Here is a 22,940-nt window from a genome sequence, read left to right on the forward strand (position 1 = left end):
GACACGGTCTTGATCGCTGTGCCTGTTGCCTGTCTGATTTTGCTTTCTTTTGTGTAACGTGTCTCTATTCGTAAGAGCTGGTCAGCCTCCCATTGGCACAGGTCTTCTCAGGTCACAGACTTTATTATCTACATTTTTTCTATTCTCAAAGCAACTTTCTGCTGGACAAGATGCCACATAACCTCTAATCCCAGTATTTGAGAATAGAGGTAGGAGGAATTGGAGTTCTAGAGCAGTACGCTAGCTACAACAGGGCCGTATCAAAACCAAACTAAAAGGCTGCTTTTCAGGAGGGCAGATCTTCATAACAGTAGCCCGTGACTGTCTCTTCGTGCTTTCTACTCAGAGGTGACAAACAGCAAGTCTAGATGTCTTGCAAAAATAGGGTTTGTTTGTTTGTTTGTTTGTTTGAGACAGGGTTTCTCTGTGTAGCCCTGGCTCCTAGAATTTACTCTGTAGACCAGGCTGTCCTTGAACTCAGAGATCCACGTGCCCCTGTCACTTGAGTGCTGGGATTAAAGGCGTGTGCTGCCACCACCACCTGCACTTTAGGTTTTATAGCAGAAAAGTGAGACTAGTAAATTGACTTAGGTGTAGACATCTTTAATAAGAAAAGTCAGATTCCTGGCCAAGTATGGTGTTACATGCCTATAGTCTGAGGCAGGAGGATCACATAGAGAGACCCTGTCTCAGAAGCAAAACAAATAAAAAGTGAAGCATTGGATAAGCATCTGGAAGAATCTGGCATTTGGGATGGAGAATGATCTTTCCTTGAGATGTGGACCTTCTCTTGGGGATTAGCCTTTATACAGAGAATCCCTAGGAGCTTGTTGGTGCTGGATGCAAGGCAACTGTAGCAGAGCCAGGTGCCAGTGATAGCTTTGCCATGGGCTCCCTCCTGAGCCTCAAGTATCTAACTGGTTTAATAGAGGGGCTTTGGAAGAGACAGGGTCATGCTGGACATCTTCCTCGATGATGTCCCATATTTTCTCAGGAAGAAAAGTTGGCTTTTATGTTATTCTTGTCAACTGTTTGTCACAAAAGGTAAAGTGGCCTCCACTCACACTTTCTTCTCAGTGCTTACTCTTCTCTAGCTGGGCAGGATGCTGAAGGCGGCCTCAGTGCCTTAGCGCATCCTGCCCTGCAGATGCCGGCACAACTGTCATCTTACCACCTCTGGTACTTTGGCACAGACTGAGGGTTAACACTCCAGATCTGCAGTACTGGCCAATGCTTTTAGGTCACTTCTGTCATTGCGGTGAGACCCGTGGCTGCATCACAGGCTCCAAGGCCAGTGTTTATCTTCCCAGCGGAGTCCATGCTGGCCCAGACTCAGTGCCTTGTAATGACATGCGCTGTGGAGATTACTTGAAGTTAGAGCTGAAAGGTTTTGGACAGCATCCACAGAGCACTCTAACTTTATAGGTGGTCCTGCTCTGAGAACTTGGTTTGGAGACTTGTGTTTATCTGCTGTGAAGTATGGATGTTAAAGTTAAATGCTAGTGTGGCCGGCCACAGTTCTGAGCCTTTGAAAGGGTGATGATTGTCCTTAGACTAGCAGCTAACTAATGGTGGGAGTGCTAGCTGGGTACCAGGCCTCATGTTACTACTGCTGATCTTGCCAGCTACATGGTGAAGTAAGTACCATTGCCTCATCCTAGTGCAAATGGAGGCTCAGAGCATAAAGCTCCCACAGTGCCCAAGAGGGGCCTGCTATCTGACTCAGGCCAACGTGCACGTTCCTGGCCGTGATGGCTCTCCAAGGACAAAGTTTGTCCTTCACCATCCACAGTAATGGCTTTGCAACCTCCCAAGGTTCCTCTCGTTGTCCTAAAAGAAGTCATCAGGTTAACTTCCATTAACTTTATTTCTGTAACTAACTGTAGAGTGATGGAGAAGGTGGGGCTGAAAAGCAAACTGTGATGGGGATCAGATTTCAGGAGGGTGTGCCAATGATGCCCTTGATCACATCAGCATGGGGGTGCAGGTAAGGAAGTGGGAGGAGCTTTCCCATAACTGGCGCCAGGAAGCACTTTTGATACTTCATCCCGAGTCCAGAACTCACCTGGCACTCATGTCAAGAAGCCTCCACTGATGACTTCCAGGACAGAACCTCACCCACACCCAGAAGTCCTCCTTCCTCGCCCCACCCCCATCAATTCAGAATGAAGTTGGCCCTCAGATGCCTGCCTAGTCTCCTGGGTCTTCCAGGTAGGCCATTGACCTATAATCTCCTCATTGGGCTGAATATCTAAATAATATTCCTGTGAGTTTTCTAAGAGGTGAGTCCTGGGTCATTGGCACTTAAACCAGTTGTTTTGGTAGATCCTTCCTGAGAAGGTTAATTATATATTTGATACCCTTCCCGTTGTATGCCTGAATGATGAGGATAAGTACCCTGCTGTTTATTAACTGTCAGGCTAAACTTTTTCAAATTGTCTGGTGACAAAACAGGGTTTTATGTTCTTTTTATCCAGCTTTGATGGATGAGACAACTTCTCTGGGTAAAGTAAGCCAGGGTAAATAAAATCTTCGGGTTTGTGGGGGATGGTGGGTTTGCACTCGAAGTCATAGGTTCGAGTCTGCTGTTCGTCTTTTCACCCACCTGCTTTTCCTCCTTTGATAAATGGGGCTCCGTGCCCGGGTGGGCACTTGGTGACTGCCGAGTGAGTGAACAAATGCGTAGCGCTTAAAGGAGCTCTATCTCACCTTTTCTCTTCCCTATCGAACACTGTGCTCAGGGCATGCTGGTGAACATTCCACCAAGCCGCGCCTTTCCCCAGCTCTCCAGAGATTTCCATACGAAACCCTAGAGCAGTAATCTGGCATGTTTTCTGCCTTGAAGCCATCTGGTTCTTAGCACAAAGGGCTGTGTCCTTAATATGAAAGAATTCCAACCCTCACTTCTTCTCCCCCTACCCCTGGCCATTTTATATAAACCTTTAACTTAAATTTTTTTTAAAAAAATTGTGTGTATGTGTGTGAGCGTGTGTTTATGGTGCATGTGCACAAGTGTGTGCCTGTGCATGTACGCATAGGCCAGAGGAAATGTCTTGCTCTATCAACTTCTATCTCATTTTTGAGACAGGGCCCCTCATTAAGCCCAGGGATAGACCAATGGCCAGCAAGCCCCAGCAACCCTGCTATCTCTGGCCAAAGTATGCCAGGGTAGATAAGATCCTGTGATTTGTGGGAGAAGATGGATTTTCACTTGAAGTCATGAGTTCAAGGCTGCTGTTAACCTTTCTAACAACTGCCACAGCCCTGGAGTTCAGGCATCTGTACAACAGTAATGGCTTTTTACATGGGCCATAGGGATTTGAACTCAGGTCCCTGTGCTTGTTCTTCAAGTGCTTCAATCCAATAAGCCATCTTTCCAGCTTCCATACCTTCAATAGATTTTCAGGGATTCACATAAAGGAGCTCTTACCTGAAACACTTAGGCCCATAAGTCTTTAAACTTTCTGGATTTTCCAGCTTCAAGACTGTTTACATGTGAGATTTCCTGGGAAGGAGACAAGGTTTAGATGAGAAATTCATCTGGGTTTCATAGGCACTCACAGGTGACTGTTTCGTGGTTTTGGTGTATCAGCATCTGACTGCAGTCCTTCAGATGGGCACGGCGTGGAATTTCCACTCGTAGTGCTTTATCAGTGCTCACAAACTTTCAGAGTTTAGAATATTTTGCGTGTAAACTTTTTCTGGGGGGTTGGGTTGTATTGTGGAACCGGTGTGTAAATGCTTTGAGGGAATTCTTGTTTCCCTGTGCCTGCCACCCAGGGTCCTGAGAGCCACCCTCCTGGTTGAGACAATGTGTGTAATTCAGCAGTTAGTCTTTCTGTAATCATAATTTACTGACGCCTAGCTAAGAGTGAGAGAAGAGATTGATTTAATAGAAAAATAATACTGAGGCTTTAAAACTCCTCTTTGTTTTTAATTTGTTCCAGTTTGCAGGGACGCTATCAGATGGCCTTGGGAAGACAATGGACAATCGGCACCAGTCTGAGAGAGAGTACATCAGGTACCATGCAGCCACCAGTGGAGAACACCTCGTCGCCGGCATCCATGGCCTGGCTCATGGTAAGTCACTTGTAGGCGGGCTGGAGAAGAATGTCCCTTCTGCCACAAGTGCCTTTATATACACAACATCTTGGTGCAAGGGGAAAAGAAAGCTGGCAACAACATAGTCCTGGTGAGGTGTCTTGGTGAGCCCGCTAGCCACGCAGTCCTGGTGAGGTGTCTTGGTGAGCCCGCTAGCCATGTAGTCCTGGTGAGGTGTCTTGGTGAGCCTGCTAGCCCCTCACCCACCCTTTTCCTGAAGTCCTCGTCCCTCTTCAGGTTGCTGTGCACATCGCACTTCCTCCTGGTTCTCCAGTTTCCATTTCCGAGGGCATCAAGTATGATCCTGCCATCTCCTCTTAGAATCTGAACCTGCTGCTTTAAGACTACCTTCAGAGGCCGAGGAGACAGCCCAGTAGAAGTGCTGGCATGGCAGGCAAGCACCAAGGCCTGAGTTTAGTCTCCAGCATCCACGACAAAAGCCAAATGTGGTAGATCCCTGGGGCTTGACAGCCAGCCAGTCAAGTGAAAGGACACATTCTCCACCAACAACCACAAGTGGATGACACCTGAGATTGACCTCTGACCTCAGCATGCATGAACACACTCATACACATGACTGCCTGATGCTCGCCACTTGTCCCTTCCAAAGAAACTGAGATATAAAGGTGGCTGCTGGGCATATTGCCTTGGTGTCTCTGCATCTGTAAGACACAGATTATAAAGTCATGTAATTGCAAAGCAGGTGATGGATGTCATCTCTTAGCCACCAATTATTGACCAAAAGTCAACTTTTCCACCAATGTTCCTCAACCACTTGGTCCTTCAGCTTCACAGATCCAAGTGCTATCCCCAGATCTTCTCTAGATACTTCCTGCTCATAGTCTTGCAAGTACCTGTGGCAGTCTTCATTGGCCATATGGCCAGTGGTGTGTAGCTTGCTGTCAGATGGACTGAGTGTCAAAGAAGCAAAGGGGCATCCAGAGTCCCCTGGCCCATAGTACTTGCTCAGCAATGGCTGGCAGGTTTGATTAGATCCTAGGAATCATTGATACCATGACTGTCCCACATTTATCAGTCCCAATTGTCTGCATTTGAAACAGGAGATAATATTTTATAATGGTGTAAGCATGACTAATCCTATGTTCAGGATTCAGTGTTTATTGTAGTGGGAGCTTTGGAAGATATCTTTGCTTTGCTGGGGCTCATCAGCTCTAAAGGTGGCGAGCAACTCCCAGAGCATCAGGCTAGATGGAAAGTTGGGATAAGTGAAGTTCAGAATAATCATTCAGGAGTAAAGATTTAATCATCTTTATTAACTACAATGATAATGCAGTAACTGTTATAAGTATCTAATTGCTATTCTTTCTTCAGAGAGAGGTGACTGACCTTGTTTTTTGGATGAACACAACCATGTCCTAAGAAGCTGGGTGATTTGTTCACAGTGGCAAAGTCACCTCCAATCAAGGATTGTCCCGATGCTATACATAGCCCTTCCAGGAGCCAGTTAGGCCAGTCTGAGACTAGAATCTGTGCCGCCTCATCCAAGAGGACACTCTAAGCTCTGGGCAGTGTATCTCCTTTAGGAGGAAAAGGCTCCCATGATAAGAAGACCAGAATCTATCCAGTCTGGGTTGAAAGCTGGAGTCCTAGGGCAGATCATATGGCTCAGCACCTGATGACCTGCATTCAATAGCCAGGCCCCACATGGCAGAAGGAGAGAACTAAGTCCTGCAAATTGTTTTCTGACTTCTTGTATGTGCTTCAGCTTGTGTGTGTGCATGTGTGTGCATGTGTGCACACAAACCACAAGTGCATATGCATTCTCATTCTCTCCCTTCCTCTTCCTCTCTCCTTCTCCCTCTCCCTCCCTCCCTCCCTCCCTCCCTCCCTCCCTCCCTCCCTCTCTAAATAAATAAATAAATAAATAAATAAATAAATAAATAAATAAATAAAACCTGGAGTCTTGCTTGACCCAGGTCCATTGACGTCTGTCCCTTAAGTCCTGGCTGTTCGGCCATGAATGCTGTTCAAAGGTTAGGATAGGGATGTTGCCTCACTGGAGCAACAGGACCCCAAATCCAAAGAAATGCTTTGAGTTCTTAGTACTTTCTCACCCAGCCAGTTTCCTTTCCCGATTTGTCTCACTAGAGCTGAAGAGTGCAGAGAGCTTCCTCACACCCCAACTGTCAGAGGGTAAACATCCTGTGAGTGTCCCTGGCCCAAGTCCTGGAAATGCTCACTGGACAGTGCCTGCCTCTTCCCTGCAATGCCTGTGACCTCGTTAGCCTTTGCCAACTTGTGGCTGCTTCTGGGCCTGCGTCAACCATTGCTGTCAGCTTTTAAAATGTTTGCATGCCTTTTTCACTTCGATTGGTCTTTTAATCTTGACATAATCCCCAGGGTCCTGGTTAGCCTTGGCAGCCTTAATGAATTATTTGGGGTGCCTTAATGCATTCTTCATCATTTACTCTAATGGTCTCAGCAAATATCAGTATTATAGAAGCCATGTCAAACATTTGGTGGTATTGGCTGTTCTCACAGTATTCAGGGAAAACTGAAACACATAGTTAGCTAGCCTTCTGCCTTATATTTCAAAGGATCTCAAATCTTTCCCAAGGACCCTGTTTTCCAGTCTTCCATTGCTTCATCCCTTTGTCTGTATCCTCTCTTTCATTATTGCCTATATGCTGCCAAAGAATTGGAATAGGAAACAAAAAAAAAAAAAAAGGCCACCACTAACTTTCCAGCCTTTTCTTTCCTTAATTGATTGACTAATGATATATTTTTTTTTTGAGGCAGAATCTCATTTCTTCAAGGCTGGCCTTGAACTTATTATGTAGCTGAATTCAAATGACCTTGCATTTCTGGTTCTCTGTCTCCACCTCCCAAGTGCTATGATTACAAGCGTGTGCTACTGTGCCTGGTTTTATGTAGCAGTGCGGACTGAACCCAGGCTTTGTGCACAAGGCAGGCACTCTACCCTCCAAACTCTTAATGCAGCCCTAGCCCAAGGTTTTGTTTTAATTATCCAGGGCACCTGTTTCTTCTAACTCACAGCCTAGTGCAACATCCTCTGATTCTGGACTTCCTAAACAAATCCCTGGGTCCCTTGACTTTGACCTGTCTAGAGATCAACATATTGCCTTTATTATTCCAGAGTCATGAACTGGGAGTTGGGTTTGAAAAGGTTTTGGTTTTGTCCTTGACCAGGTCACAGAAACCCTTGTTTTTGTTTTGTTTTCTGCTAGGTATCATTGGTGGATTGACCAGCGTCATCACTTCAACAGTGGAGGGCGTGAAGACAGAAGGAGGTGTCAGCGGCTTCATATCTGGTCTTGGCAAGGGACTGGTGGGCACTGTGACCAAGCCAGTGGCAGGGGCCCTGGATTTTGCATCTGAAACAGCCCAGGCAGTGAGAGACACAGCCACACTCAGTGGTCCCAGGTCAGTGGTCATGGCGAGAGTGGATCGCTACTTTTGAGCCCAGGTCTGAGGCTCCTCTAATCCATAGTGATGTGTTTAATGATATGCTGTCTGCATTAGTTATATCTTGTTTAACTTCAGTACATGTAGCAGAAATGTCTGACATGTGCAATAAAAGTCTGTGAAAAGGAGGCACATCAAGGCATGAAGAAAGGATAGCGTGTGACTGTAACCCCAGCCCCGGGAGGTGAAGGTGAAGAATCAGGAGTTCAAGGCCAGTCTGGGCTGCATGAATCCTGCTCTCCTTCCACCCCCCTACAGAAAAAGTGGCAAGTGGTTTTCCATACATGCATGATACTAGATTGATAAGAGAAGACAGTGTCTGGGTCTTTCATCAGAGAGGTCAAAACTAGGATTATTACACTGTTAGACGTTTCCCCAAGCTAATTGTGCCTCTCATGCCCATCAGCTTGCTGAAGGCTGGTGGTATTTGCTCTTAGACCCAGCGTAATTCTAAAGCACATGCCATTGCAGTTCATCAGGAGGGGTATTCTCTTAGCTTTCCACACTCCCACAAGTTGGAGGTTCTGCTGTGGTATATTGTCTTGACACCAACTAGGACTAGAAATCAGAGATGGCCCTGATAGTGCCAAATCCCACAGAACTCAGCACTTTAACTTAGCTGTTTGGTTAATGGTCTGTTTTAGTTTCCCTTTTCCAGAGAGGCAAGGAGGGTGCTGTTCCCAGTGGGCTCCACTATGTCCATAGGGAATTCACTGCAGCTCAGATAGTTGATGTTCCCCAGGTAAAGCACTGCATCTTTTCAGATGCTGGGCTGTGCCCACACCTGTTGCTCCTTCCATAAGATTTAAAGTGATGTCAACCCCAACTAAAAGGAATGCCGTAGTCTGTTACCAGGGAGCCGCATCGAGTGCTGTGTTGTCTCAGTAGGGAAAGTGCTTGTGATTATAGACCAGAACTTGTGATACGTTCGTTCTTCCATCTGGAAGTGGCTGTTGGTGGCGGTGGTGTGGGGGTAAGTGTTGAGAGTTGTGGAGTTTAGTTGACACCGGAAGCTGCATTCTGTTCTCAGGTACAAAGCTAAACCAGCCCTGGCGTCTCTTTTGAGGCATGCATACAGTAGTGAGGACAGGCAGGCAGTACAGAGTGTTTCTAGCTAGTTCTTTATTTCTACCCAAAGCCCAAGAAGTCTCTTCTAACATAAAGTGAAAATACAACTAAAGAACCCAAACATCTCAAAGAACAATTATTTATTTATTAAAACCCTAAAATATCAAGAGATTGGTTTGTTTGCTCAAAAAAAATTTTTTTTGAGGTGCTGGAAAGGTGACTCAGTGGTCAGGAGCCATGTACTGCTCTTTGAGAGGACCCAAGTTCAGTACCAGCACCTGTGTTGTGCAGCTCACTGCCACCTGCAACTTCACCTCCAGGGTGTGTTCTCTGGACTCTATGAGCCGTAACATATGCACAGACATTTTCTCCCCACATTTACACATGAATAAACATTGAAATCTTTAAAGATGGTTAATCCCAGCTCTCGGGAGGCAGAGGCAGGCAGATCTCTGAGTTTGAGGTCTGTCTTGTATTAGACCAAGTTCCAGGACAGCCAGGGCTACACAGAGAAACCCTGTCTCAGAAAACAAACAAAAAGATGGTTTCTATGCTGCAAAAGTTAAGACTGCACAGCGCTGGTTTGCAAGCTTCAGGAGGTTTTGTATTCTCTCTCGGAGTACACATCGTGGCACCATGGTGCTGTAGGAATAGAGCTAGTCTTGTCATTTTTCCCAGTTATCCAGCACTTCACAGAAAGTTTGACTTGGTGCCATCTGCTTTCTGTGATTCACTCATTCATTTCCAGTCAGTAATGTTGATGGAAAATTTCCTATGAACTCTAGGCTGAAAATACAGCAGGGAATAAGACTGCCCCTAGCCTTGGACCGCTCAGGATTAATCAGGGCAGAAGACACAAACTACCATGTAAATAATGATTTGCAGAATGATGCTAGATGACCTGATAGTGATGCAAAGATAGTGTAGTGATAGGTCTGATCAGCAGAAGTGCAGGCCGGGAAATGGTCCAGAGGTCTGCAGAGTCAGGACACACTTTTCTTCTAGAGATGAAGCCTTGAAGTGCAAGTAAGGATTGATCAGGGAAGAGGAAGTCCCCAAAGGGGAGCCTGGCAGAACAGACCAAGCAGACAGAGCTTCTTATAGAGTCCCAACGTTGCCTAGAGGCCTCCATCTGGCCAGTCCCACTCATCTTTGAGCTTCACTTATAGACAGTTCAGAAAGCCTTGTGGTTATCCACAGCCACACAGCTGGCTCTAAATGGTAAAGCCAGATTCAGGCAACCCATCCCTTGACCCCAGCCCAACCTTTGCTGTAGACCACCCTGCTTGGGCAGTAACTCTCCTAGAAACAAGCCACAGAACTAAGTGAAGGGCCTTTGGGCATGGGCCACTCAGAGGAGGAGTTACCAGCTTGAGTCTTGTCCTCTCAGCTCCCACAGGCAGGGCTGGTGGCTGGGAAAACCACAGCAGCCATGCACACTGGCCAGCAGATCCATCACGGTGCCCTCTACTGTACTGCAGAGGTGGAGCAGGGTCTTCTGAAGGGCCAGCAGTAGCCTAACACTGGGTTCCCTCTGCATGTTTGTCTAGGTTCAGGTTATTAATGAGAAGCCATGTGTTTGTGTGAACAGAGCACTTGACCCAGAAAACAGCAGGGTAGAGTCCCAACCTTGACTCGCTGGTTTGATCTCTAGCCTGCCCATGCCTCAGCATTTTCCATCTATAAATAAGAGATTAGATATACCTGTCTATTACGTCTGCCTTCCAAGGATGTGAAGCCCAACCAGGGTTATTTTTAATATAGAAGTCATGAAGAGCTACAATGAAGATGGGCAATGTTATCTTCAGGTCATGCTCAGAGCTCCCTGCAGGTGGAGAAACGTGTCCTCCTCTCTGGGCTTTGATCCGATAACACTGGGGTCTCTCGAATATCCTGACGCTACCCAAGGGATAAATCACCCTGGCTTCTTGGAAGTGAGGTACATCCATCCAGCCATCCCAGTTGGTTGAACAGGATCCAGGGGTGTTACTCAGGGTTTTTCCCCACTGTTTAGACAACAGGGACTAACAAATGATTTGAAGGGATTAAAAGTGAGATTCTGACCGAAGACTGACCTGAGCCCAGGGAGCTCGCCAGGAACAGAACCCAAGAGTCCAAGAGTTCTGCCTCTGAGTCTGCACTTGGAAGAGACTCTCTGCTTCCTTTGCCATATTTCATCCCATTGAAGGCTTAGATCTCAGCCATCTATGTTTTAAATGACCCAACTTTTGAGCAGATGATAGCAAAGTAAGTCATAAAACTGTGAACGAGTGCTCTTTCCAGTAATCCATCGGCATAGTAGCTTTACAGGAAACACTGGCTCCTTCTCATGTTTATTTGAGCATGGCTTTATTTATAGGGAACCCCCACCCCCTCCTTATGTCCTTTCATATTAAAATATTTCTAAGTTCCTCTCCTTGTTGGGCATTCCAAAAAGACAGCCACCTGACTTTTTTTCCGTGTTCCCATGCAGTCAAACAGTCCTCAGGAAGGCAATGGGGGAGGGGAGAAGAGGGCGGAGGACAGCAGCGCCTCTGGCCCCTGCGTCCATGTTGTAGACCAGTAACCCCCCTCCCCCGCATTTGTTAACTCTACAAGTATGTGTGGTTTGGAACTGAAACAGGAAGCTTTTTCCAAGGCAGTGTTCTGCTGGCTCAGGGTGCGTCTTTTAGTCTGCGCAGAGTAGGCCACATTCATCTGTTCTCAAGTAAAGTTTGTAAAAATGGCACAGATGCCTGTGGAGCCGTTGATGCCACGGGAGAGCAACTGCCACCCTCTGAGCAAACCAGGCCAAGCAGGGCAGCCAGCCTTGTGTTTGTCTGATTCTCTGCCTGAATGTATGGTTCTAAGTGAGGGTGGTGGGGGGGTATCAATGGGTGAAGGTGGCACTGCATTCCTGGGCCCACATTTCTTCTCTGTGTGCTTCGGACTCTGAGCAGCACAGCATGCTGGGAAAGTAGAAGACAGAGATTTATGAAGCCAGGCCCTGGGGTTTCCTCCAAAATATTTCTTCACCTTTTTAGTCAAGACCCCAAAAGGCAGGAGAAATGGGAGTTGGCAGAACTTGAAATATTTAAACCCATTTAGCAAAGCCCAGGAGTGTTGGGCTTATCTGGTTATTTAAGTTAGATAAGGAGGAAGGGAATTTGAAGGATGATGATAGATCAGTGTTTAAGAATATAGCCATCAGGACTGACGTTCATGAATCCCAGGACACTCTACTGAACCCAGAGACAGATCCCAGTTGCTGAGCAGCTTTCGAATAAGCCTGAGTTGATTTCACAGAGAGGATTTATGTGGGGGCATCTTTGACTTTTTCAGTAAAAATATTCCCAAGACACCACCCAAAATTTATTAATGACAATGTTAATGGCTGGTTGGTGGGAAACCTAATGGCTTTTCCTTAGAATCCTTTTTGGTACAGCGTTTGTACTTTTCTCTGGCGCCCAGGAGTGAGAAAGAACTGCTCCCAGAGCTTCCCCGATTGTGGTGGTCCTGTGCTGGGTCCTCTGCCCTGCACTGAGGCGCCCAGCAGGCTTGGTCTGACCTGAGCCTTTAGGGACTTCCCAAAGAGCAAAATCTAATAGAACGAAAGGTGTTTATGAAACCATACATGTTCTCAGTTTCTTCAGCTGTGTTCAAGATGGGAAAACAGACCTTTTATCTGAACAGGGTCAGCATTTCTCTGGAAGTTTCTGTTTGGTCTTCAGACTACAAATGAATTTTATGATTCTTTCCATGTTTGTTTTAAGAAGGAAATATTCTCACTTGGTATTCAGTAAAATTAACACTTCTGGACATGTATTGGGTTGTTCAGCCTGTGGCTCCACCTCTCACTTGTTTAAATTTCTGCATGTACCTTCCAGATGAGACCTGTGAGCAGGAGCAAGGATGTGGATGTGGGTGTTGACAGGGTGAAGCTGGAATTCTCTGTGTGTTTTGTCTGTGAGGCTCTGCATCCTTTCTTAGGTGGTTTTGTGGACTAACCTGGTACCCTTCTGCCAGGGTAGGACATGATTATTAGTACGCCTGAGATCCCATTTTCATGAAGCCAGAACATCATTATCACTTTCAAACAAAGAGAAGGGACTGTCCTGTCTCCTACAAAGCACAGTGGACTTCATGACCCACTTCATGTGTCTTCTGCTCATGGATACACAGTGAGAACCATGGCTTCTCAGTCTTTCATCTTGCTAGACCAGGTGTCTCGGGAGCAGGTGTGGACGTAGTTAGGTCATTTTCACATGCCTCAGTCTTCCCTTGCTGCCCTAGAAGCGATGCTGGGAGCTGTGTTAAGACAGTGGCTGTCTCACTCTGGTCTGAACTCAGGCTGAGGGAATTACAGGAGAAGATATTTTTAAGAAACATCTTAACAGGCCTTCATGCCTTATAAGTTAAAATTCTCTTGCAGTAACACAAGTAGAGAAATCTTATTTTCTGAGACAGACTTCTTCCCTCTTGCTGAACTCTAAATCCTCCACTCCCCTTCACTCAAAAGGCCCCAGACAATGCCGTCCTCATTATAGCATGACTTATGGAAAGCTCAGCGCTACTGCTGAGAGAGAAAGGCGAGGTGTGTGCTCGTGCTCACATGTATTGAGAGAAGCCTTCCATTTCTGAAATCCCATGACTCATTTTTATGCAAGATTATCTGTTAGGGGGGAAAAACCACTTTTTTGGTCATGGTACATTATAATCATTTCTAGAAAGGAGAGCGTCTAATTTTTGCCATTTTTGGCATGCCAGGATGACTGACTTCATGGAAACAGCACGATCCTGCTCCCAAAGTAAAAATCAACTGAACTAGGAAAGAGAAAGCGTGCGGCTCAAGCTCAGGCCCCGTGTCTCAACAGACATGCCCTGCGCAGAGAAAACACCATGATGGGCTGGACTTCTGCCGTTTGAGAGAGAACCAGTAATCTGGTCATTGGTGGTTTGGTGTATGGCGTTTTACTCTATCTCCCTGATAGGTCACACACTGAGGCTTATTCTTAGTTATGGATGCCTGGCCTTAGTTTGGCTTGTTTCTAGCAGCTTTTCTTATCTTAAATTATCCTGTGAACCTTTCTTCTCTGGACTTTTATCTTTCCTCTGTATGTCTTACTTTCCTTCTCACTCTGTGGCTGACTGGGTGGCTGACCTCTGATGTCCTCCTCTCCTTCTTCTCTTGTTCCATGTTCTCCCTCCTCCCAGATGTCTCCTTCTACTTATTCTCTCTGCCTGCTAGCCCCATCTATCCTTGTTCCTTCCTGGCTATTGGCCATTCAAAAAGACTGCCAAGCCTTGCCAGGACAGAGTAAGATGGTTTTGAAAATTTTTCCTGCCTCTGAAAATGGTCTGTCAGTTACTCTAGGCCTTAGCCAAAGTTGGTTGCTCCTACGTAGCAAATGAGACTTTGGGTGATTTCCCAGGTAGCCAGTTGTCTCTGTCATCTACTGCACATTTTAGAAGCTGTTTGATTGCACTTCCTGCCTATTCAAGTAATATTATCTCCCTTCTCAGGCCTTCGATGGGGTTGAAGATTAGATAGTCATAATTACCTTTCTCTTATGATCTAGCCATGCCTTTTTTTAATACAAGACTTAGACTCTTTAGGATAAAATGATTATTACAACATTTAGCATATACTCCTTGCTTAATATTGTTTATGCTGGTTGTAATTCTAATTTTTACATTCTAATGTAAAAATTAGAATTACAAATATTGATATTTGTCCTTTTTGTATATAGTTTTGTATTATGATTGGAACTCTCTTATTTAGACAAAAAGGGGAGATGATGGGGAGCCTTCTTCAGCCAGTGGTCATTAAGAGGCTGGACCAGGTTGGGGCATGACTTTGGGTATCAAAAAGCTGTGGTCCCACCCCACTTGCTCTCTTCTTCCCGCGAGCCACCTGGATGTCAGACCCCATTCCTATTTTCTCGCTGTGATCCGTGAGTTCCCTTTTAATAAAGAAAAAACTTTAGAATAGTCTATTCAGAGTTAGCTTGGGCTTCTTTGACTCGTGTTCCCCCATGTGACGCGGTCTGCATCATGGGCCCATCAGGCGTTGTAGACAGGCACAGTAGCAGCTTCATAGAGTTAAACAAATGCAGCGGAAACAAAGTCACACACCTGAGAACAATATTCCCCAACAGTGGTCTGTCGTGTCTGTGTTCAGTGAGTTCACAGGACTAACATTCGAGGTCTGTAGTCTGAGCTTCCAGCAAAGCAGTGCCCACAGTTCCCTCAGAGAGAAGTCTGTATTTTGTGTCTAAAGAAGGGTAGGCAGCCATTTACTGCCTGTGGGAGTCCTCTGTCAAGGCCTCAGAGGCATTATGTGTAGGTTTTGTTGCCTGTCATAAGCTTTGAATCCTTACTGCAGTGGAGTCTTTGTCTGGGACGAGATTGGACTCTTCCTAAAGATGAACTTCGGGTAGAGCTGAAGCCCCTCTCCCAGAGAGCTTTTAATGGAAGGAGTTCTGAGTTACACAGAATCAATCCCCTGCTGCAGACAGCAGACAACGGAAATTTGGAAATGTGGTAGGGATGAAGGACCATAAGCTTGCAGGAGGAGTGGTGGTGTTACAGTCCCCTTCACCTTCTCACTAATTTGTCTTATCAGAGAGGAATAAAATCAGATCAGTTCCGCATTTTCAGTGGCAGTATACTCTGGGTGAAACGGTCTCAACCGTAGTAGACTTATATGATCAAGTCAGTTGACAGTGTTACGAATCAGCACCCTGAGTGGACTAAATAAAGACTGGGAAGTGCTTTCTAGTTAGTGAAGCTTTGAGCATGGATGGGGCCTTAGAGCAGGGACCTCTGGGGAGCCCCCCACTCTGTAATAACCCAATTCTTATATTCATGTACTTATATATGAGCCACAGGTACACAATAGTTTTATATTGGTAATCTCTAATGAGTGTGCGTTTTCCAGAACCTCCAACAGAGTGCAGGTAGGAGCAGACATAAGGATTCAGCTGTTTTTGATTAAGCAAGACTCACAGAGATTTGCAAAAATGTAAAACAGTCCCCTCCTCTCACCTTCAGTGACTCTGCAAACACATTAGTGGTGACAGGTATCCCTGTACCTGGTTAATTTCCTTGACAAGCTGTTCTGTTGGATAATCCAGTGATGATCCCTCCTCTTGCTGATAAACAGTACATATCAGTGATGGTGGATTTATCTGGGATATACGAGGGCAGCAACAGTAACGCCATGCTCCACTTTGGACTCCTGCCAACCATTGTCAGCCTCCTGGCTTGCGCCCGAATTTTACTAGGTTTCTCAAAGTAATGATTGGGAAGATTGTATCACATACCAGAAAGACCTCTTATAATAATTTGCCTAATTTAGTCCTTCGCCTTAACCTGCCCAACCCAATAAACTTTCATTTTGGCAACGTAAGTGGTGAGCAGAGAGCCTAGGTCCGTCCTGTCAGAGGCCACTTGGTCAGGCTAGCACAGCCCCAACCGATCTCAGGTGATGGGGAGACCATGTCTTGGTTTCACAGTTTATTACTCGGCCACTCTGTGGCTTTCTGCCCTGGCGAAGCTGGTGCAGCAGGGCCAGCCCTCGGCATTTGGATAAACCCTTTGAACTCCTGGAGGGAAGCTGTTTTTATGAGGCTGTTGCTCTGTGTTCACACTGGAGTCAGCTCCTGGTACATTTTCCCCAAACAGACTTCAAACATCGATAATGGCAGGGGCGACCCGGGTCATATCATAAAATTCCCAGCGACCACAGAAAACTTCAAAGTGGGAGAGCAGAGCCCCACCTCTTCTTGTGAAGAGCTTGGGTCCTGGGGATCCTGGCTAGAATCCAGTCAGCCTTGCTGAGCAAGGCCAAATGGCCAGGGCAGGGCTCACGGGCTCCCTAGATTTTACCAGCTGACCTCAGTGGGAATAACTGACACCTGTCTTCCTCCTACTGTAGAACTAGCTAAACTGCCACGTGTGCTTTCCTAGCCCTTAGAGTAGTGGTTCTCAATCCGTGGGTCACGACCCCACAGGGCTCGCATATCAGATATTTCCGTTACAAATCATAACAGGAGCAAAATTACAGTTATGAAGTAGCAGTGAAGTAATTTTATGGTTGGGGGTCACCACAACATGAGGAACTGTATTAAAGGGCTGCAGCATCAGGAAGGCTGAGAACCACTGTCTTATAGGGAAGATGGGAAGCTCTGATAGGTCTTTGTGTCTGTTTGAACTGTAGGGGACCCCATTAATTCAGCTCACCAATTCTTGACTTGACTTGTGATTCCCCAGACATAGCTGCTTAGTAGTATTGCAAATTGACAACAGGCACTGGTTATTGAATGCTTGTTTCTATGCGTGCCATAGGTATTAAGTGAGAATAGCTGAATAACTGGGGACAAACTACTTTGAAGAGTCTTTAGGGAGAGCATCACCAAGCTGTTTGGTTTGTGTGTTGATACTATTCATTTATTTTACATGTATGTCTGTGTGCCATGTACATGTCTGGTGCACACAGATGACAGAAGAGGGCATTGGATCACCAGGAACTAGAATTACAGATGGTTGTGAGGTGGCATGTAGGTGCAGGAATGGAACCCAAGTCCTCTGACAGAATAGCCAATGCTCATAATCACTAACTATCTCCAGCACCCTGTTAATGCTCTTAAATCCCTCTTATGTGTACACTAAAGTAAAGGCAAGGTACTTAAAATACACTTGTTAGTGATTTAATGGCTTAAAAAGAGTAAAACTGCAGCCAGGAACCACCCTTATTTATTTCTAGGTTTACAGCAGCACTTTCAAAACCAAAAGTTCAGTCACTATGTTTAAAGTTACCAGATGAATGAATCTTCGATTATTCAGCTTTGTCTCGTGTATTTAGTAACTGGTACTTTGCAGTTGTTGAGAACTGTGTTTAAATCCTATGATTTTGGCCTGAACTGTTTTCCTATATCACACTTTTTCTTTAAAATAAATATCTTAATTTAGCAGGAGATAGCTTCTCTTCGGGGAGACGGAGGCTTGAGATAGGGTCTCACTCATTCCAGAGGCTAACCTAGAACTCCTGATCCTCCTGCCTCTGTCTCCCAAATTTTGGGATCACAAGCAGTGCCACCACAAACTTCAGCATTTTAACTTTTTTTTTAAGTCAAAAGACTTTCAAATGTCTCAGTAGCTAACTGCAGTCTCTGCCCACCCTTCCCTGTACCTGATTCCTGGTGCTCAACCCCTCCTAATAGGGCATAAACAACAGACTGAAGTATGAGTCCACCAAAGCCCAGCCTGGGCACCAGTATGTTTATTGGGCTTACAGAGCACTTACAGGAGGGGCGTGGGTGACCCCAGAGCTTCCACGCCATCCAAAAGTCTCACCGAAGCATGGATGCCAATATCCCCGTAGCTGCACAGGTCACGTGTCCCTCAGATCCCTTCCACTGTCTGTGCTCTAGCACCCCTGAGACATTGAGGCTGTGCACTGTTGGGGAACATGTGCATACAGTTAACTGGGAGAAGCAGATGGGCCTGACTGAGATCCTCCCTACATCCCTCCTGTGGGGGAATAGCAGCAATCAACAGGCCTGATCTTTAAGGTCTCTTGGAAGTAGTCGCAGCTTCTCTGATAAAGAGGAAGTACATTGTACTCTGGGATAGCAACAGTTTTATGGTTTCTTCAATTTGGAGGTATCTGTCTCTTTAATTCTAAATGAATGAACAGATAAACTGCTAGTCTCTCACCCCATTAGACTTTCTGTTGAAATACACACATGTTCCTTCTTCTTTTCAATATAATTTGCTCATACTGTTTTGATAAATCAGTATCCAGATTTTGCATTATGACTATATAAATGGTATTCCCAGTGAAGCCACATAGTTTACTATTATAGTTTCTTTTTAAGTTGTTTGGTTTGTTATGGTCCCCAACCCCACCACTCCACCCCCAAGTTTCTAACTGCTTTTAGTACTGTTGTTTGCTTAGTTTTCTGTTTTTTAATTTCCATCTGCTTATTGCTAATTTACCCACAAACTCTTCTCTGTGCATTTGAAAACAACTTAGATGGTTATCAGTTCTTTCTCATGAGAATTCCCCATAGACCTAGCTCTCATCCACCTTATGAACTGGCCCTCCCTATGGACTGGCCCTCCCTATGGACTGGCCCTCTCTATGGACTGACCCTCCCTGTGGACTGACCCTTCCTATGGACTGACCCTCCCTGTGGACTGGCCCTCCCTATGGACTGGTTCTCCCTATGGACTGGCCCTCCCTATGGACTGGTTCTCCCTATGGACTGTTCCTCCCCATGAGCTGGTCCTCCCCATGGTCTGGTCCTCGTCATGGACTGCTCCTCTAAGGGCTGGTCCTTCCCATGCTCTGGTTCCTCCCTAAAGGCTGACCATTCTCTGCATCCTCTCCAGAGTACTCCTGCTCTAAACATTTTCCTTCTGTTTGTATTTTTCTGTCTTTTTTCTTTTCTGAATAGACAGTACTTGGATGTTGCTGATTATCCACCTCTGTCTAAGGCTGAGGAGGGCTCTGGAATGTCATGTGATGATGACCTGATGGAACCCATTGGCTGAACTCTGTCATGAGGAGGAGCAGGCCAGATGGGTGTCTGAGGAGAGCTGCAGGTCCAGCTCCTCCTGCTTTCACCACCTCACACACACCTCCCTGCTCCTCTTTTATACCCTTTATACCCAGCCTTCAGGGCTCCTTGGGGCCTTCGTCTTTCTGAAATCTAGCAAGTTCTACCATGCTAATTAGTTCACTGCGATGTGGCTTCCTCTCCCTCAGGCTCACATTTCATCACCATGTGTCCATCTGTGTTTTGGCTTCTAAAACTTGTTGACACCTTCCTTTTATCCATTTGAGTGTGTGCCATGTTCAGTCTTCTGCTTTCACTTTTGGGGAGTGGTCCCTAGACTAGATCTGCCATATATAATCAAAACCCCCATAATGCCGACTTGATGCTAATCCATCCATCCTTAGTGCTGTCCTTTCCCTAGTAGTTGTTGTATGAGATGGTTTCCTGAAACCCAGGGCACTATGTCTGCTCACACCCCATTACACTTTGGTAGTGTTAACACAGAATAACATTGCTAGCTAGCATTTGGAAGCCTTTCTTGTAACCCAGGCCTAGTTCTATGTGGTTTACATGGGTTATCTCAGTTCACCATCACAGCAACTGTGGGGCATCTATGTAGGAAGGCAGTCTGTAGCCCTTCTCTCAGAATGATTGTTGCCAGTCTAACCTCAGCTTCGAGTCTAGTATTGCTCTTTAATCTTTCTTTCTTTCTGTGTGTTGTAAAGGAACAGGTTGTAGAAGGCTCTTGTCAAATCCAAGGAACATGAAAGAAATAGCACACCCGATGGTAGTGACATGGGCCTGTCACCACCCCTCCTTGAACCATAAAAGCTATTCAGAGGGGCTGGCAGCTGGTGAGCGACTTCCTTAGATCCTGGGTGCTGATGGGTGTTTGTAGTTTGCAAGGGAAGTCGCTGAAAGTTTTCTTATCTTGACACTCGGAGGGCAAGAGGTCTTTCTTCAAAGAGAGGGGCTTGTCTCAGAAGGAGACGTGGGAAGAACATAAACCCTCGGGTTCTTTTTCCTGGTGCTGGACAGACATGTGACAGCAGTGAGAAAAGAGAACAAGCTCCAGGCGCTGGTGGCCTCCGTATCTCTGTGGCATAAGGCCCATGATTTGAGTCAGTGTCCTGCCCCTCGGCCTGGAACAAACATTTCTGCCTCTCAATCTCACTTAATTGAAGGTGAGATCGCTTTGACTCATAAGGACTAGGGATAATAACACCCACTTCAGTGGGTGGCGATGTGGATTGAGTTCTATAATGTATATAAAGCACTCAGCCCGGCACAGTGCAGCTCACTGCTGCAGCTCGAGTACTGGCGTTTGTTTCAGTGGTCTCTCCTGAGTGTGCAGTGCAGAACACAAGTGAAGCCAGTTGTGTCGGTTTGAAATCTGGCCGACTCCTCTCTCTGCTATGACTCTTGGGAGTTCTGTGTTGTGCTTGGTTTTTGTCCTTCTTGTTCTCGTCGCATAAAATCAACAGCTGAATCAGCCTAGGGACCTGGCTGGAACTGCTGCCTGGCAGGTCTCACCTGGGCTCTTAGCCCACATTCAAGAACTCTACTGAAGGTGTGCAGAGGCCATGAACCTTCCCTGAACCCACTTGTGACGAACAGGTGACCCCATACTGTTATTAGTGTGTGCTGTAAATGAGATGCCTCTGGGATCCAGCAGAGTTCAGCCAAAGGCCCCACATGACATGGAAATCTGCCCTAGAGCCAGGCTTGTCGGGTAAGAATTATGTAGCAAATGTCTCCAAACACTGGCATCTGTGTCTGCTGGGTGCAGGGCAACCGAGCCTGATGGAGTGCTTACGGAAATGTGGACAGGGCATGCGACCGGTGACAGCTGACAGACTGGTTTTTGGCCCCTGCTGCACATCCAGCTCTTTGGATAAACAGCTTTAAAAGCATTACATGGTTTGGAAAGCATTCTTCAAAAAACGGTTATATTTTCCAGACGCATGACAATCTACGGCTCAGTGTTGTGTAAGGGTTTTAAATTGTACATCCAGATTCCTCTCCAGCAGGGCTCTCGTCACTGTTGAGGGCTATGCATCTGAATCTGCTGGACAGTCCTCTCACTCTACTGCCATTTAGGTTGGGCTCCCTAATATCTGCTTAGAAACAAAACACAGCAGCATACTCAAGTTCAGGGCTAAGTGTTTAGGATGAAAAACTGTTTCATTTTACCTCAGTGTGTTTGGCTCTTTAAAAACGTCCCTATCATATTCTCTCTTCATAATTTGGCAGAATAGAGGTGGTGGGTAGCTTATTCTAATGCTCTGAGCCCTTGAAGAACTTTCTCTAGGCTATAAATGCTCATTCCCAATTCACTTGAAACCTCATCCTCCCTCTTGGCCTATTCCCAGAAATTTAACTCATCACCTCTTGAGCTTCCTAGAAAATTCTGAATGACAAGGTAGGTGGCTCTTGGGACATGGCATTCAGGCCTGGCATTTTTTCTGGGTCCCTTCTGAACCATACAGTAAATACAAAGTGTTCTATCTAGTGTCAATTTGAAGAAAAAAAAAATTTTAAATCAAAGTCAAATATACTCCAGACTTTTTAAGTTTCAGGGAAGGAGTCATAGGGTTGTTGTTCCCACTTTGCAGTGGGAGAGCTGATGGACAGCTGGGAATGTCATCCTAATTTATTGTGTTGAAGTGACAGTAGTCACTTCATGCTCTTTTAACATGCCTGTGCAGGATCAGTCTCTCCTCGACTCATCTCTGTGGTCAAAATGCCCTTTGTGGATGTTCTCTTCGGGTGTCAGTGCAGGTAGCTCTCGGCATGAGAACAGGGTTGCAGACTGAGGGCCCCAAACCCCAGTTCCCATCTGTTTGCAGATTTGTGCAGATAGCCTTTTCCACTCTCACCCCCTACCCAGGTCATTCTGTCCAGTGGCAAAGGAGAGAGGGTTGTCTGTGTCCTGGTCACATATGTGTGACATAGTGAACACCTATTGAGTTCTCTGTGGGAACATCAGAGAGTGGACTTCTTCCAAGATTGGCTCTCCAGATATGGGAAGAAAGTCCATGCGAGATGTAAAAGTTAAGTTCAATACTGTTCTGTTGAAATTAAAGGCATTAAGTCAGTCTGGGCTATGTGGTACTAAAGCATTCCTCAGCTGCTGTGGCTCTCGTCCTGCGCCCAGCTGGACTAGCCCTCTTCAATTGGTCATATCTGATCACCCAGAAAACTTGAGTCATGGGCCCAGCCTACCTGTCACTGTGTCAGCCCTTCCTCTGAGAAACAGATACACCAGGCTAGCTCACACTGGTGGAGTGGGTCACTGCAGCCTACATAAAATGTAATGTCCAGGAGCCTCTGTAAATGGACCACTTTCCACAGCATCCTCCCTTGAAGAGGTACTTGAATATTCACAGTGTTTTGGTTTTTTTATTTACATTTTTTTAAGCTGCTAGTCAACATCAAAACAAAATAAAGACCTTGAGAGGCATTTTAGAAAGGGTGGATGTGTATGTTGTTTGCAAGCAAATCCCAAATCTATTTCCTCCTGGTCCCCATAACCCATATATCATAGCAGTGCTTCTTGTCCTAACTATGTCGGACATAGGTAGCAATGTCAAGGAATTGGTGGAAGAGGTAGCCCATGGACGGCCAGGAGGGACAGGTGGACGGTGGAGAGTCTGCAGGCAATAGCTCTCGCCATATGATTGGCTGCTACTACTGCTGGGTAAGTAACTTGTGTGCCTACATTTTCAGAGTCTGTTTGCCTTGTTTGCTTTTGATTAAATGTCCCTGGAATATTGTCAT

General features: G+C 46.0%; 1 protein-coding gene across 7 annotated transcripts in view; it reads left to right on the forward strand.

Annotated features, from left to right (window-relative positions):
- Vps13d (vacuolar protein sorting 13 homolog D) overlaps positions 1 to 22,940 on the forward strand; it is a 220,483-nt gene that overhangs the window by 171,147 nt on the left and 26,396 nt on the right. For all 7 annotated transcript variants that reach the window (XM_038335369.2, XM_042055363.1, XM_042055364.1 and 4 more), the window contains 2 exons: positions 3,948 to 4,080; positions 7,311 to 7,506. In XM_038335369.2, the coding sequence (XP_038191297.1) occupies positions 3,948 to 4,080; positions 7,311 to 7,506 (329 nt within the window). The remainder of the gene's footprint in view (positions 1 to 3,947; positions 4,081 to 7,310; positions 7,507 to 22,940) is intronic.

The sequence above is a fragment of the Arvicola amphibius genome, chromosome 6, assembly GCF_903992535.2.
Source record: "Arvicola amphibius chromosome 6, mArvAmp1.2, whole genome shotgun sequence".
Lineage (NCBI taxonomy): Eukaryota > Metazoa > Chordata > Mammalia > Rodentia > Cricetidae > Arvicola > Arvicola amphibius.